At 34.1% G+C, this 16,986-nt stretch overlaps 1 protein-coding gene across 10 annotated transcripts in view; it reads left to right on the top strand.

The window, feature by feature from the left end:
* Positions 1 to 16,986, top strand: part of CCDC102B (coiled-coil domain containing 102B) — a 142,443-nt gene that overhangs the window by 107,818 nt on the left and 17,639 nt on the right. The window contains exon 8 of one of the 10 annotated variants that reach the window (XM_085571888.1): positions 9,082 to 9,151. The exons of the other annotated variants lie outside the window; for them this stretch is intronic. Within the exon in view, the coding sequence (XP_085428014.1) occupies positions 9,082 to 9,151 (70 nt within the window). The remainder of the gene's footprint in view (positions 1 to 9,081; positions 9,152 to 16,986) is intronic. 10 annotated transcript variants of the gene reach the window in all.

Here is a 16,986-nt window from a genome sequence, read left to right as displayed (position 1 = left end):
AGGAAACTTGGACTGATGGAAATTTTTGCTGAGAGAGAGAACATGGAATAAATAGTAACATAAAAGCAAATTAGGGATTTTAATCAGATAGTGTTTTTCCATGTCTAGTCAGATTTTGGTTAATCATGTACATAGACAAATATGAATTTTGTAGTTCAATAAGAGCTCACACTAAACAGGAAGGTTAGAGATATATGGTGATTCAAGGCATATGTTAATGATTAGAACTGGTTAATGCATTGTCTCAAGCAAGCAATATTCTATTTTGGAGCAGCCCTTACCTTCTATAGAAAAAACCTGGCATCCAGCTAGATATTTGAACACTATTATCATATTTATAGCTTGATAACCTTACTTTGCTTTGGCATTTCTTATTTATAACTATACAGTCCTCTAAATAATTCATACTGAATATTTGCACTTGCAAAGTGAAGAAAATTGAAAGACTATGAAAGAAAAACTTTCTTCCAGTACCTTCCAACTATGCTACCAGAATGATGAAGGGAAAAAGAGGTACCAAACTGACATTTGGACATGTTAGTAAGTGCAGCGCTACTTCGTGTGTCAACAGGAGGTTTAATTCTGCAGTGTTAGTTGTGTCATTGCAAAGGTTGCTAACAAAAAGACTCCTAGTATGGAAGCACTTGCATCAGAAGGTGAGCAAAATACAAGTATATATTGCCTATGGAATTTTTCAGATGATGCTGTAAGTTTCTACTATTATTATTATTATTATTATTATTATTATTATTATTATTATTATTATTTATTTCTACTATTATTCTGATTTTTTTATGAAAAAGTGTCCTGAATTCACTTTCATTCTCCCATTATATCATCTGTCTAGTTGAGAGGAGCTCTTTTTTCATTTCTTTTATATCTTGTTTTATTTTTCTTGCCCTTGCTCCTTTCTGATTAGAGTAGCCACGAACCTGAAAACTCTGTTTCTTCTGTGTGAATTGAAGCAAGAATTGATGAAGGGACTTTCAGCCTGAATTTATAATGGGAGTTAAAACAACCAGTTTCTTCACAATGTTGCATTTTACTACAGTAGTTATAACTAAAAGTACTGAGAAATTATTAATATCAAAATTAGAATAAAAAATGAAGCTTAAAACTTCAGAAAGCATAAAAAGTAAGAATTAGGTTTTCAAAAGCAATTGTAACCCAAGGCTAGGTTCTTTATAAACCTGGGAGCTGATAAGAGTGAAAATTAATTATGGAACTCAAAAAGTGTTATGAACAGTTCCCAGAGCTACAGGTAAATAAGATGTCATGCAACATTTCTGAAAAATAACACTGACAATCAAATGTAATCTTTTAATAACAGCCTCAGACAGGATCATGCTAAACATAATGTGCTAATATACACTGTATTCCTGCCATTTGCTCCACATCATTAGTTAAATAAGATTTATGTCTTTATAAACATATCTGGAAAGAAGCTTTTAAGTGGAATTTTTATTTCAATTTCATCCAGTTAGGACATGTTCTTAAACAATACCTGTGCCATTAAAAAGTATTGTAATCTGGAATTTACTGTGTTCCTATCACCTTGTAATAGCTCAGTAATGAGAATCTCCATCAGGAAATTATGGATTGGGTTCCTACTTTGCTCTACTCAGATAAACAATTTGTTATTCCAGCTGTAGAACTCACAAATACCCCCACATATTTGAGCTCCTACTTCAGTGCATTTCTCCAGTCTCAGTATGGTAACACTTTCTGTCTGTCAAACCACATTCTGAATGAGTATTCAGGTACAGAAAATAACTTAATTTGAAATTAGTAATTGTAATAATTATCAGGTATAGAAAAATGCTCACTTCTACAGCCATATTTTTCCATCACAAACCAATACGTACTTATTATGAATTTATATCTACTGCAATGGAGTTACTTGCCAGCAAATTAATTGAATAAATAGAGACATTTTAATATATTCATGTTCCATGACAAGCACTGATCAGAGGCTTGGCTGTAGTTCATAATTTAAATAGCAGCTTTTACTAGAGGCATATTTAAGAGGTATTGTGGTGACTAAGAGAAAAACAAGAAATACACTTATGTCAGTCTGTAGGCTTTCTTCAGTGAAAGATTAAGTAATTGTGTCCCTTATAGCAGGTCATCTTCAAACCCCCTTTTTAGCCTTTAGAAAAATACTGATGAAGAGACTCATTTGAGACAAAATAATAGATATGTGAAAATACTCACTATACATATCAAATGCTTTCAAAAAATGTAAATGGTCAAACCTATCCACGTTCTTTTCACTCTCTTTTCTTTTGATGAACACATGGGCAAGACCCAATTCCTCTGAGGGTTTTGGATTCAGAGTTAGTGTTTGGAAAAACAAGTTGAACATTTTCTATTGTATCATCAAATAAAGTTGTGAAGGAATACATATGTATAAGACTTTCCTACTTACTCCAATCAAAGTATAGCATGGACTTCAAAGCCTGCCTGAGCTGTGCCCTAAAAGGCAGTTTAGAAAATGTGAAATTTTCACAACATTGGAAGACTGTGTGTCCTTATTGGCTACAGACCTTCTTTTCACAAGCTGATACCTTTGTCAACAAATCTTTATGTGACAATTCTCATTTCAATTCCCCTTCAAAGGCTAAAGACCTTTCTTAAAAATTCACAGCACTAAAAGGACATTAGGCTGTAGCTCTGATTTAGAGGATTTTGTTCTTTTTTACATAAGAGGTATGTAGAAATCTCATCAGAATACAGCAATGTTTTTTCTAGTAGTATTGAGAAATTCTCATGTATAATATATAGGCAACTGTTTGGACACATTAAGAAAAATCCATGGCAATATTTCATAAAGGTATACCTTCCTTTGTGAATAGTCAAAATTTCAGCTCTCTTGGATTGTGATATTTTGATGGCTTACTGAAGAATCGCAAATAGTGAGCAATAGGCAGCCTTATGTGGCTTGCAAAATCAGTTATGCTTCTTGAGTTTTCAGTAAGCATTGGTTTAAATCCTTGCTTTCCCACTATACAAATGGCAGAGTGATATTTTTTCATATTCTAGAGCATCATCAAACCTGAGCACTGGAAAAAAAAATTAAAAATTAAAAAATATATGCAAAGTTACTTTTTAAATTAAGCATTTGATGACTAGGAATATAATGTACATGAGTTGTTTAAAACTCATGTGAGCTGAAATTCTTGCAATAAACAATAATTAAAATTACTCAAAACTGTAGTTGCTGGGTTGGCTTTTTTGTAATTCCCAAATGTCAACTAAACACAGACTGATGTGCTGTATGTAGCAAAGCACTCCATAATTACTGTCAGGAGTGACACCACTCAGTCTACTAAGTAAGAATGCTGGGCTTTGAATTGTCATTTTTTCTTTCTTCTTGTACAATATCTGTGCTCATCTATTAAACTGCTGGACTGTCTGACTAAGTTTTTATTGTTGAGATAGATAGTTTTCGTCAGAACCAAATGGTTTTGGAATAACTGGGGTACAGACCTTCCCTTCCCTTCCCTTCCCTTCCCTTCCCTTCCCTTCCCTTCCCTTCCCTTCCCTTCCCTTCCCTTCCCTTCCCTTCCCTTCCCTTCCCTTCCCTTCCCTTCCCTTCCCTTCCCTTCCCTTCCCTTCCCTTCCCTTCCCTTCCCTTCCCTTCCCTTCCCTTCCCTTCCCTTCCCTTCCCTTCCCTTCCCTTCCCTTCCCTTCCCTTCCCTTCCCTTCCCTTTCTTCTTTTTTCTTTTCTTTTTTTTTCTTTTCTTTTTTTGGTCAGTGTTGTTAGGTTTTTCTGTAACACCAAAAACAACAAATCTTCGGCTCCCTTCACTTTTGAGGTTATGGAAGTATAATTACATCCATAATGAGAAAAGGTTTTTTGAATTTGTTGTATTTTTTGGTCTTAAAAAACCATGTGAGAACATATTGCAGGCTGCTTGACTAACTTCCACTATTGCCATTCTCTAGTGATACTTTATAGTCCCCAAAAGTTTCAAATTTCTTAAATTTTTAATCTGACATGAACAATAATATGACTTGTGAAAAATGATCCTGGAATTAAACTTAGATATAGACCCTTTAAAGACAGAGCCATTGAAGAAAGGTTATGTAGACCTACAAAGGAAATGTCTTTAAAAGCTCATAATATTCAGGATTTCAGATATTTTTCATTATCTTAATTGTAGTACACAGAGCAAATATAGCATAGGGAAACAAAAAGCATGAAAAATATTTAAAACCACTGTACAAAGAAAGAAATATTACAATTAAGTAACTTGTGTGCTTAGTTACAGAATAAGTTATTTAAAAGATATAGGTGGATATTGCTGTGTAGACAACATCCACCACTCATCCTACATCAACCAAATGTTACTTTGTTGTAGTAGATCACGTTTGTCAAGCACAAGTTGCCTTTGGTGAACCTCTTCTGGTTTTTCCCAATCCCCTGCTTCATCTGACTTTTGAGAACCTCCAGGAGAATTCGTTCCATAACTGGCCCTGGGATGAAGTAAGCCTGATGGACCTGTAATTTCCTGGATCCTCTTTCAAGACATTCTTGTTGATGGGGGTGACATTAGCCTCTTTCTGTTCTTCTAGGACATCCCCTGAACTCCATGGCCTCTCAAAGATCATGGAGAGTGGCCTTGCAATTGTGTCAGGCAGCTCCCTTAATACCCTTGGGTAGATAATGTCAGGACTCATCAGGTTTTAGGGGTCATGCTCATGTAATCATTCGTACACAATTCTTCCTTCACTCACAGTGGCTTTGTGTTTTCATCAACCTGAATATTTTTTTCCCAAGGCCAGGAAGCCAGCAGGCAGAGGTAAACAGACTGTTGAGGTAACATCAGGCTAATATTTTCTTTCTGATTTTGATTGTTATTTACATACCTGAAGAACCTTTCTTGTAGTTTTTGACATCTCTAGCCAATTTCAGTTTGAGCTGAGCTTTTGCATTTCTAACTCCATCTTCGCATACCCTAGCAATGCTCTTGTAGTTCTCAATGTGTGTTTGTTCACTTTTCCATTTCTGGCATGATTCTTTTTATTTTACATTTGAGCAGACTTTGATACTTGCAGTTAAGCCAAGGGAGTCCCTTGCTTTGCCTGCTTTCCCTTACCTTAAAGAGGATGAACTGCTTTTGTGCTTCCAGAAGAGTGCTCCCAAAAATCTTCAACTACTCAGTAACTCCTTTATCCTCCATGGAAGATTCCTGCAGAATCCCTCCCAACTGAGCTCTGTGCAAGCTGAAGCCTCCTCTGCGAAGCCCAGAAACTTTTGTCTTAGAAATAACCTTCAGGGTGCTCAGCAGGACCCCAAAGTCCACAGTCTTATGATCACTGCAGCCAAGGCTGTCAATAACAGACATAATACAAACCAAGGGTTTCTTGGTTTGTGATCAAATTTTGATTGAACTCTTAAGACTTATTGGCTGTAATCTATTTCCATTAAAACAGCAAGTGAAGAATATTTAAAAAAAACCAAACTGGTTTATCCATAATGTCTGGTTGTTGGGGTTTTTTGTTGGTTTTGTTTTTGGTTTTTGTTAATAAAACATAGTTTTGTATAAAGAACAATTAGTGGCACAACTATAGCATATTAAATTTATTTTAAAAAGTAATATTGGAAAGGCTTTCTATCTCAAGTTTATAAGTCAGTCACAGCATAGTTTCTTGAAGTGCATTCCTTAGTAGTTCAAAAATTGATTTAAGAGAACAGTCCATTTTCTGAAATATGAGAACAAACTGGGGTTGAAATTTCACAATTATACAAAAACCTAGGGCATGATGCCACATTAGATTGTGAAATAGCTCTCAAAGTTTTCTAAAACTAATATTCTCCAAGTTTTCTAAAGCTAATATATCTCCTGTGTCATTATATAAATAATATTCAGTGGCAGACAAGAAGTTATTTGAATATACAAGGAACTGATATATGCATATGACCATGAAGAGTAGATATTCACAAATACATCAATGACTGCACCATCCCTAATCCTTCTTGATATAAAGCAAGTGGTCAGGAGAGAACAGAAGGCTTACTTTGGTTGTCACCTTGGTATAATAGTTTTTTTCTCTCATTTTACTTTTAAGTGATTCTCTTTGACCAAGCTTGTCTGGTTGGAATAAAGGTATCAACTGTCACTAAATCTCAGTTCCCTGGACAACCTGGTCTTACTGCAAGGTGCCTCTGCCCACGTCAGGGAAATTGAAACTGGTTGATGTTTAAGATTCCTCCCACCTTCTGTGATCATATGATGTATTTTTTCTCTCTGTAATTTGAAGATCCTTTCCTTTGGTAAGGACTGTGCTAGTGCACTTTATTAGCGAGAGATTGCAAATCATCTTTCAAGTATGTAGGAAATTTACAGGTCTTTAGCAAAGCAGTTTAAGATAATAAAACACTTGACAAACTTATAAAAATAATTCAGTCCTTAACCTGATAACTGTCTTCCAACATATTTTCTAGGAACATTTATCCTGTACAGAAAGAATTTGTTTACTTGATCAGTGTGCAATAATGTAGAAACAAGTATTTACCTACATACACTTACAAATATTTTTACTTTTAAAAATTAAGTATAGTAATGATGCAGTAGGTTTCACACCAGCCATATAAATTCAGAACAGATCTACCATGGCTAAACATTTTATTTCCCACTGCATCTTGAATGTTCTTCTCCCCTTAAGCTCTCTTCTCTCCCATCACTCTCCTTCTCTCACTCATTCTTTCTTTCTCTTCCCCACTCTGTCTTTCCCTCTTTTAATTTTTAATTTTTTTAATACCATGGATTACCAGCTTCAGTATGGTTGTTTTTCAGCTATGGTGGCAACAGGGAAATCAGATTATAGACCAGTGAGTACCTAATTCAGCTGAGTTATCCCTGTTTCTGCAAAGCTCATGCAGAGCTCAGAACAGTGACCCATGCTATCTGGTTCAAATGGTTGGTCATTTAAATTTATTGCGCCTTGCCTGGGCTTTTTAAATGTGTCTTGCCCAGAAAAGCCAGAGGATGTATAATTTTTGTTAAGCAAAAATGCATTTCATGTTATTTAATCCCTGAAACTTCAGTAAGGCTTTAAAATAAAAATTTGTGATCCATTAGATAAAGACTTAATTCTATGCTGTGAACATGACTATGACATATACTTAAGAAAAACACTCTGTGTAAAAGTAAATATTTTTACTTTGGTATATTAAACTAGATTGGAAAGAGTGATTTTTAAAAATAGCTTATTAAAAATTGTACAAAAATATTTGTCATATTATGGGTGATGCAAGTTAGAAATTTGAAAGAATCTTAAAATATTAAAATTGAATAATTTGTAGGAATAAGATTTTTCTTTCTGGAGGAAATAATTTAAACAGGTTATTCCCTTATTATGAACACTTCTTTTTAGTCTGAATAATATCCAAAGCTACTAATATTATTTCTACCATAAATTTTCAAGAAGCATTAACTAAAAATTATTTTCTTTACAATATAGTGGCATTTGTAAAAAAATTATGGGGTTTACAAGTAAGAGCGCTTTCATTCCAGCATCTAGAAAGGTTTTTTCTTAAGACACTAAGCAAATTCCATCATCTAGAGCCTGTGTTGTTTTTGCTTTTGCATAAAGTATTCTTAGACAAAATTTCTAGAAGTTTATGATCTATAACAATTACATAAAAATTGAAAATAATCCAAATAATAGCATGTAGTACTTATGCCTATCTTATCTATTTAGATCTTGCCCCTTGTAATTCTGCATGAGATCTGGATTTGTCTCAGGAGCTAATGAAGGGCAAAATACTTTGGCAGGAATGTGTCTGTATGACACGTACTGCTTATTTTTGCTACAAGAAATTGAAGTACCATTTTTATTTCTTGCCTGCAGTATTTTCCAAAGCACTGTTGACTACTCCTGATTATCCTAGATTGTCTGACTGAAATGAGATATTTATTTGCTTGTTGGCTCAGAACCTTCAGCAGTATTTTGCATCTCTAAAATTGGCATTAATATTGCCCATTGGCTTTGATAATTAAATTGTACACCTGTTCAAAAATAAGCACCAGATTGTTAATGGTTCTTGGCCATCACACTACCGGTCGTTTTCCAACAATATTTCTCTTCAAATTATCAGAACGCTTTTGTATTCCTCTAATTGTAACATTAACTATTCCAAGTCTTCTATGGCAATGAATGGGTAAAACCATAACACCGGTATTATAAACCAATAACACTCTAGCTGAACTGGGGAACTGGATGAATTGAGGGTCATTATTATTAAGGGCTTCTTTAATTAATCAGTTCATAATTTCTCTTGAGAAGGCATTTCATTTTGGTTATTTCTACAAAGATACAACAACTTCATGTATAATTAAATCACTGGAGGTTAAGTAGTTTTAGTAAATTGAAGTTCATCATATAAAATTCTCTGAAAAAAACTGCTTATTATACTTAAAAGTATGTATTACTGATTAAGAGGAGAATAACAGAGGCAGAGAATAATGAAGAATATCTATAAATTTTATTGGTTGATATCTTTTTTAAGTATTTTTTAATACATGTGATGAAACACTATCACTGTTTACATGTTAGAGTTTTATGAATAACCCTTTCGTGCAAATTCCTTTCCTAAATAAGTCATTATAAGATTTATGAGCTTTGTGATTCAAGTAGAACCTATCCACCAGGACAAGACTTCATTTCACCAAGTGATTGTTGAAAAACAAAGTACAAAAGGGACAAATACAGTGCATTAAAGTCTTTCCTTACTATATTATTATATATTATTATATTATATTATTATCTGATTCATACATTTCTAGACACCAGAAGGGCAGAAAGAATAATCATTGGATACTTCTGGAGTACTAAAGCAAAAAAGAGTATTGTGTTTTGTTGTCATTCACTCTCTGCAAATCTGAATTCCTTCAATAGTTGAAGTTTAGCTTCTCAAGGATTGTTCTATTTTTTTTTTTTTTATGGCATAAAATAGAATTAATCTTTGTTTAATTGTAAACACAATTCCAAATTTCCTTCACAGCTGATTTTTGACCTGATTACTTGTTGTCTATACAATCACAAGGACATGAACTATTTTGCTTTCCATAGCATCTCATCCTGCTCAGCTGGGTCTCAGCTACTGGGCTGCCCAGACCTAGAAGCAAAGATGAAGCATCATGTAAGTGTCTGTTCCAAAGTGCCATCTGTGTGGTGCTCTGAAGTTGGTTTACTGCATCTGGCAGCACTTCTGCTTTTCCTGGGCTATGCCTCATTCTCACCTTGTAGAGCTGGAATCTCAGTAGCTGGCTCTGCAGAGAGATGAGCATTACATTCAGCAGGATCGCCTCTGCGATATGTTTTAACAGCTACTGCTCAGAGTGCACATCTGCTGAATGGCCAAAGGCAAATTGATGAAACAGACCATGCAAAGCATCATAACTAGTAACTCCCTCTCCGTCTCCTCTTCCCTTTTGATATGCACTGGCTGATTCCTGCTGCTATACAGAGTACCAAGGAGCATTGACCTGTTCCAGGGGTGGTCTCACTGATTTCTTCGTACATTAAAGCACCTGATTTTGTTCTGATTCATCTTCATACATTAAAGCCCCAGATCTTTTGTTCTGATTAATTTTGTATTACCTTTCTCAAGGTTCTGTAAGTTTCAAATAAGTGTGAATGAAGAAAAGAAAATACTGTTTAGGCCATATGTATCATAGACTATATTCATGTCAGTAGTGAAAGAGATTTATGCCACAACTGGCAGATAACTTAGACATCTCTCTGGAATGGTCCCAGAGGTCAGTGTTCCTAAGTATGGTTCTATGCTGCACTAATTCAAACCTTATATTGTCCAAACTTTCTTCTTGGTTTGGGAATATATCTTTAAAAGCATTCTGGGGTGCCCTCACAGGGTTCTTTATATGCTTTGTTGATTTTTCTTTCGTCTTTGTTTTGACTTTCCCTAGAGTGACCGCTGACTCCAAGTTTCATATCCCACTGTGTAATACCATAAGTATTTTTTGTTTATAAAACCAAATAGGTTCCATGTTTTAGGACAAAACCAGTTTGAATAGACTTGTGAATACAACTAGTATTTAAGAAAAACTATCTTACATCTTCTTCAGTATTTTCCCTTCTGTAGTATGAGATCATCTTGTCTTTACAGACAGATTGATCTGTGACAGCAAAATGATCTCCACATCATCTTTATAGATCTAGCCTGAGGAAAAACTGAGAGAATACTCCTTTCTCCCTCCCATTATAGGCAAAAGAAGAGAGACTATATAAAGGAAAATGACTTTTCCTAATCTTGTAATAGGAAAAGCCAAGCTCAAAGAGCTATCGAAATATTAGTTCAATGTAGTGAGGCCATAGAAAAAAATTCTGAAATGCATTATAAAGCAATTTACACCTGTATTCCCTAATGGTCTTAAACCTGTATTCTCTAACAGTGCTGTGTTATTTTAATTACCTTAGGTAGGAGTTTTAGAAGGTACCACATTTCTATCCAGAAAAAAATAAAAAAAGTTTGAGGTTTGTTACCATACGTAATTTTATCAACTTATATGATAGCTGTTGTCATTTACATAGCATAGCAACCATGAATGACAGTAGTCTAGAGCTGCTGATGGATCTTCATTATAAGAACTGCCAGAAGAAGCTGGAGAAATATGATGGACTATCTGTTTAACAGAGGAAAAAATGAATGAGAAGAAAATAGTATCACCAAGAACATGGATAATCTTCTCAGAAACAAAGCACCAGTATTTGGAATTGAGTTCCTAGCACCTTTATGTCAACTAACCTCTGTTGTAAATCAGTAGAAAGTGCCTTTCAAGCCTGTGGCACCACTGATACCAATGAGTACAATTTCAAATGCGCTTGTAAGTCTAAAAAGGGATTGAAACCTTGCATGGATAAAAACAGAGTCAGCATACATAAACAAAACATGAAAAGGATGTATAAAACTCTTAAATCCAGGATTAAGGCAAAAATAAAATATATTTTATTAAACAAGTAGATTATTCAATTATTTCCAAACAGATTTTAGTAGAATTCATATATATATATATTTAAAAGAGCTGATACTCTCTGTGGATTGTGAGGAATCTTCACACTAAAATTTTACTGGGTTGATCAACATAGACATCTGGTATAGCTATTGTACTGTCTGAAGACCGCTGCATTTTCAAACACAAAATCATTTTGGAGGAAAACAAGTGACATGGCTAAATCTCATTTTTAGATGAGATACTGATATTGCAGCTTCTTTTGTTTACACAATGTTTAATATACAAAGTAATGAAAAATTGAAAACTCTACGGATGTTTCACAAAATCTGTAAAATACCCATTCTGTTTTGGATTTTACTGGAATTCAATTAAGGTTTTCAAAATTTAAAAAAAAATATCTTTATCAAAAGTAAAACCTTTTCAGGTATTTCAGTCATACCTGCATTTGTAGCAAAAACCTGAAATAACAAGGGAGGCGATGTTTTTAAGTTCATTTACTCTTCAGGTAACTTGAAGCTTCTTTGAATTCTTGAAAAGGAGAGTTTATTCAGTGTATTTATTTTTGTTTCATTTTTAACTCAGTGTTGTTTATAATGTTTTGGTTGATGATTATCCCACTTCTCCCTCCCCGTTTGCCTCCCTGAGGGCTCCTGAACTCTGTCACAGGATCCTGCCTGTGCTGTCACGTGCTTCTTCTTTCTGTGTGCAGTGGGGACAGAATTAGAGCCAGTGCATTTAGCTCAAAAAAGAATTAAGTCTGGGAAAGAGTCAGCAGGTTCTAGAGTTAATGGTGGCAGTGGACCCCACTGATCTCGGTACTAAAAGCCCTGATATTTTAATTGATTGAAGATTAACTTTAGATAAATCAAGTGAAACACAATAAAACCTGTACCATTTGATAACTCCTTCTACTGACATGGTGCTGGTGTTAAACCTGAGAAATGGAATTTTAATATAGGGGTTATGGTAATCTTTTTAATATATATAAAGATAATGGGGAAATATCTACTATGATAAGGCCCATCATTTCAGGAAAAACATAAAATATTACAAATTTTAGAAAAATTAAAAAAAATTTTTGCAATTATATAATGAACCTCAAAATAGTGGAAGAATAACTCATTCAGTTTTCCTGGAAAAAAGATTCATGTTCCTACAGATTTGTATATTTTCTTTTATTCAATTCTCTAGTTTGAGAGATTAAGCTGTTATCTATTTTATAAATTTTGTTAATTAAAGCTGCTACAAAAGCATAATTGGCAGCAAATAGTGAAAAAGGAAGCTCAAACTAGGCTATGCTTTTTCTCCTACATCATTTGTGCCACCCTTTTGCTCTTCCTCAAATGCATGATTTCATTTTTAATGAGCTAGTTTTGATATGGAGCAAGAGTACAGCAGGGTATTGACAAATTAATACTGCAGAGCTGTATGAGCACATTTTTCAGCCCCATCTGATTTAGATTTCAAATTCTTTACTCATTTATCCTTTGAAATTCCTTTTGTTAAGCTATTCATCTACTGTAGTTCCCGTTTACTTCAGGACATAAGACAATGACAAAAAAGGTTGAAAAAAATAAACAGCAACAAAATATTTCCAAATTAATTGGAGTGGAAATCAGAGACACATTATGATACAATGCAAAATACAGATTTTTTTTCTTTTTAATATTATATTTCAGAATATGGTATAATATACATTTGCTCTTAGAACTTGTTCTAAAGAAAATTCTGATTTTTACTCTTCAAAATCAATTAATCTCTTTTGAAATACATGAAGCAATACTTCTACTGTCGCAGTTCTTCCCACTGTAATTTTAACAGTGTAACACATAAGTGTGGATTTTTACACATTAGAAAGAACATGAGAGCTTTATATACTGTCCCATGGCTTACAATGGAAGGATGACAAGATTTTAGCTCCTTTATTCACATTAGACTTCAAGCCAGAGGAGGATTTGGTGGCTATTAAGAAACCTGCAGCTCTCTGAAATTAATTAAAAATGTAGCTGTGCAATGAATATAACTTTACTTCTGTGTTTAGAAGGTTAAAAAGAAACTATGGACTGCTGTAAACCAGCACCCATAAATATCTAAGAACTTTGCTCCAGCACAGTAGCATGCATATACAGCTTATAAAAAACGGGAGACACTAATCTTGACGTTCATAATACTGGATGGATCAGAATCTCATAAAGTAGACTCTTCTGTTTGCACAGTCTCCTATAGTTGCTCATTGTTGCAGTAATAAGCTGACAGGACTCAGGTTCTTCATGCAGGAAAAGCTAATTCTTTATTCACATAATTCATTTTTACATAGTTTTCACAGATCTCTTGTCCGGCTCTAACTGGCTAGTAGTTTTCTTGCCACTCAATTCCTTGATTAAAAGGTGTTTTTGCATGTACATGCTAAGACTCCCTATTATTAAATTGTTTATATATCTTCTCCACTGATTCTCATAGGAGAGATTTACTGTTTTTGCAGGTGGGAACAGTTCTGTTACCAGAATATTTTGTTGCACTGCTTTCATTCTTATGATTTTTTACATGGGAAGTTGCAGGCTGACTGCTAGCTTAGCTAGAGTAGCAGGGCCTAAACCATATTTTATAAGGTCTTTCTTTTATAATATCACTACCTGTATGCAACAGCTCATGTACCAAAAAAAAGGCAAAAAATAATAATGGCATCTTATATGGCTTTGTTTAAAAACAGCTTATGTTTATAGCAACCTTTTTACCTGGATAGAATAACGATGATGATGATGATGATAATAGCAACTAAAAATCTTCATCTTATTATATTGTACATTTGACAAAGTTCCATAGCAGAGCATTAGAGCATTACACTGTCTGGGAAGGCCTGAAGCTGTGTGTATATGTCTCTGTGAGTGTATATTGCTCTATCAAGCCTCTATAGGGATTTTGCATCCTCCATGAGAACACAAATATTTCCTTATTTTAAAATAATACCTAAGTTGAATTTTTTTGACTCACAGTGCTTTAGAGTCATTAAATCAGTAAATTGATTGTTCTGCTGTCAGATACATGCCTTTTGCCTTCTGTGTAAAAACATGAAATATTCTGATGAAGCTGGCAAAAATCAATTTCCTGCATTGGAGACTCATTAAGAGTTTTGAAGCAAAATGCTTCATAGCTTTTCAGTCTACCTGGTGAGCAACATCAATCCTGAATTGTGAGGTAATGCAATATTTGCTAGAACTTCTTCCAGCTGCAGAGAACCTGTGGAATCAGCAGTGTTTTGAGGCAGGTTCTGTTCTGTGTGTGCAGCACTTTGCCATCCACATGCTGAGATGGGAAAAAGGTCAGCAGGATTTGGCCTGACATGATGCACAGTGGAGGAGCTAGGGAGAGAGGTAAAATAGGAAGGGCAAACAAAAGAGTATCAGATAGCAGGGGAAGGCACAGAAGGAGATTAGGAACAGAAAGGGTGATTAACAAGACAGATGTGAATAGGGATGCAATTCTCAATCATGCACATATGACTATATTTTAAATAAAATTTGGGGCCACCAAAAAGCTGTGAGTGTTAGTTCTTCAACTTTTAGCTCATGAGATGTTTGATCTTTGCAACCATAAACTTATATGGATTTTGTAGCAAGAGGTAAGAGGAGAGCCTACCCATCAGTCTTACCTTTCCATCATACTATTTCTCCACTCTTTGGATTTTTTCACTTTTTCCGTGTACTCAGTGTAGAATGAATTCTGAAGTTCTGTACCACTTCTATCCACTCAAAATGGCTGTCTTTCTGCCAGTAACAATGTTTTCCAAAAGTAAGGGAGAGGGAGGGGGAGGAGGCAGACTTAATATTTCAGAATGATGAATCTGCCTAAACTGATCAATATCTCCATCTTTACTGAATAAAATTAATTTTTTCTTTATATAGGATTGAAAGAAATAGAGTAAGTGGTTTTTCTGTATCAAGGGACTTCCCAGCCTCCAGTCTGTGATCTTACGAGGCAGCTATCCAGTGTAACTCAGTTCTTTCTTGAAAGTATATGAGTTATCTCCATGGAATAACAATTTGAAAAGAATATATAAAATTTTCATTTCTTAAAATGAACAAGGTTCATCTGGGAACAAGGTTCCAGATTTCAGACTATATGAAAAATTAATTATTCAGATGCTTACAGGGGGGCAGTATTCTTATTTGATGTAATTTAACCTTCTTTCACTGAGAACTTGCCTTCCCAAAAAAATCCAATATTCAGACAATATTCAGACACTACTTACTCTGAGTTTGCTTTTTTATCCATTCTTTTTTTGTGTTTAATGCATTAAAGCTTTTGATGAGGGTTAGATCATGTTTAGATACACACAGAGGAATTTTAAAAAAATTTAATTTAAAATTATATAATTGATTCACTCACCATCAGCATTAAGCAACAAACCTTTAGAATAAGTATTGCAGTAATAAATTCAATAATGCTTTCTTCTAAAAATAAAAATGTATTTAAGCAGATTCAGAGAGTGACGAGAGGTGAAGGTTTCAATTTCATAGAGCTAGATACTGGGGACTTGGAACAGGCAAACCTGAAAGATGCAAAATATGATTGGTGTGCATGCTACAGTATTATATCCTTCAGCGACAGTAAATTATGGCTACAAATGAATACAGTGTAACATCAGCAACATTGCTAAACTTCTATGCTTGTATCAAATTCAAAGTGGAAATTTTACTTGAAAGTTGTGTCTCAAAAAGGATTTTTTCCCCTTAGCAAAAGAGTGTGAAGAATTGCATTTGATGCTGTTGCCTCTACAGTGAAGATATTAAGCACCTTGAAAGGATATAAAGTTGGGTTGGTGATTTTTTGGTTTGTTTTAGTTTGTTTTGGTTTTGTTTTGTTTTTTTTTAATTGGAATTTTAATGGATATACCCATTTTTCATAGTGGAGTTGACAATTCAAAGAGCTCTGAACCAGTGGGCCTTGGAAAAGGACTTCACTGGGACTGATTCATTCCAAACTTCTAGCACCATAGCAAACCTTCATCTAATCTAGAGCTTAAATTATTTACATTTTTGCCATACCAAGGGGGTACCCCAGCATCACAAGGATACTATTTCAATGAACATGAGTTATTATGTTGTCTTGTGCAAAATGAATGTGGGAAAAGAATATTGAACTATATATAAGAGTTTTGTAACAACAAGATCTTGCATACTTCTTCTACCAGTTTAAAAATTCCAGGCAAAAGACAAATTGTACAGCATCCTGATGCTATTATTTTCTGCAAAAAAAAATGAAACATTAATATTGTTTCTCTATAGCTTTAGAATCAGTGTTCCAGATAATTCAAACTAATAACAACATATATTTTCTATGTCCTTCATTCTTTAATTGAATGTATTTTCTAAACTGACATCAGGGATTAATTTATCTTATGACATATTTATTAAGATATTGAATTACTTGGTTTCATTCATAAAGTCTGTGAGAATTTTTTTGTCAGATGCAGATGGAAAAACCTGTTTTCCCAGGTCTTTAATTCAATTAAGAAGTCAACTAAGGAAATCAAATGCTAATTTTTGATTCTTTGTAAATTATTCTATATTTTTAACTTAATTTGAATGTTTCTCAGCCAAGTTGTTTATCTTTTGAATGCTTTCACATATAGGTTTTTCAAATTGAGAAGTACATTGGTGAAAAAAGTTTTTGTTTGAGATTTCTAAAATTTAAAAATGTAGGGTGATTTTGAGTGGGCATTTCATAAGATACTTGTGTGTTGTTTGCATGTGTATGTCTCTAAAAAGTTCTCCTTATCACTAATTTTTAGTTTTCTGATGATCAATAGAACTTACACAGAAGCAAATGTAAGGAGATGGTAAAAGGTGAATATTTATGAACATTTAAAGGAACATAACAGAAGGAGAGTTGTTTAAGTTGCTTACTACAGTGTAATTGTGTTTGTCCTCTCTCTTAAATTGGAAATCCAAACAAGAGCCTTTGGTTAATGATCTGCTGAAACAACAGCCTGCTTGTCTGC

The sequence above is a fragment of the Lonchura striata genome, chromosome 2 (genome assembly GCF_050655825.1).
Source record: "Lonchura striata isolate lonStrDom1 chromosome 2, ASM5065582v1, whole genome shotgun sequence".
NCBI lineage: Eukaryota > Metazoa > Chordata > Aves > Passeriformes > Estrildidae > Lonchura > Lonchura striata.
This window is presented reverse-complemented; position numbering and strand designations above follow the sequence as displayed.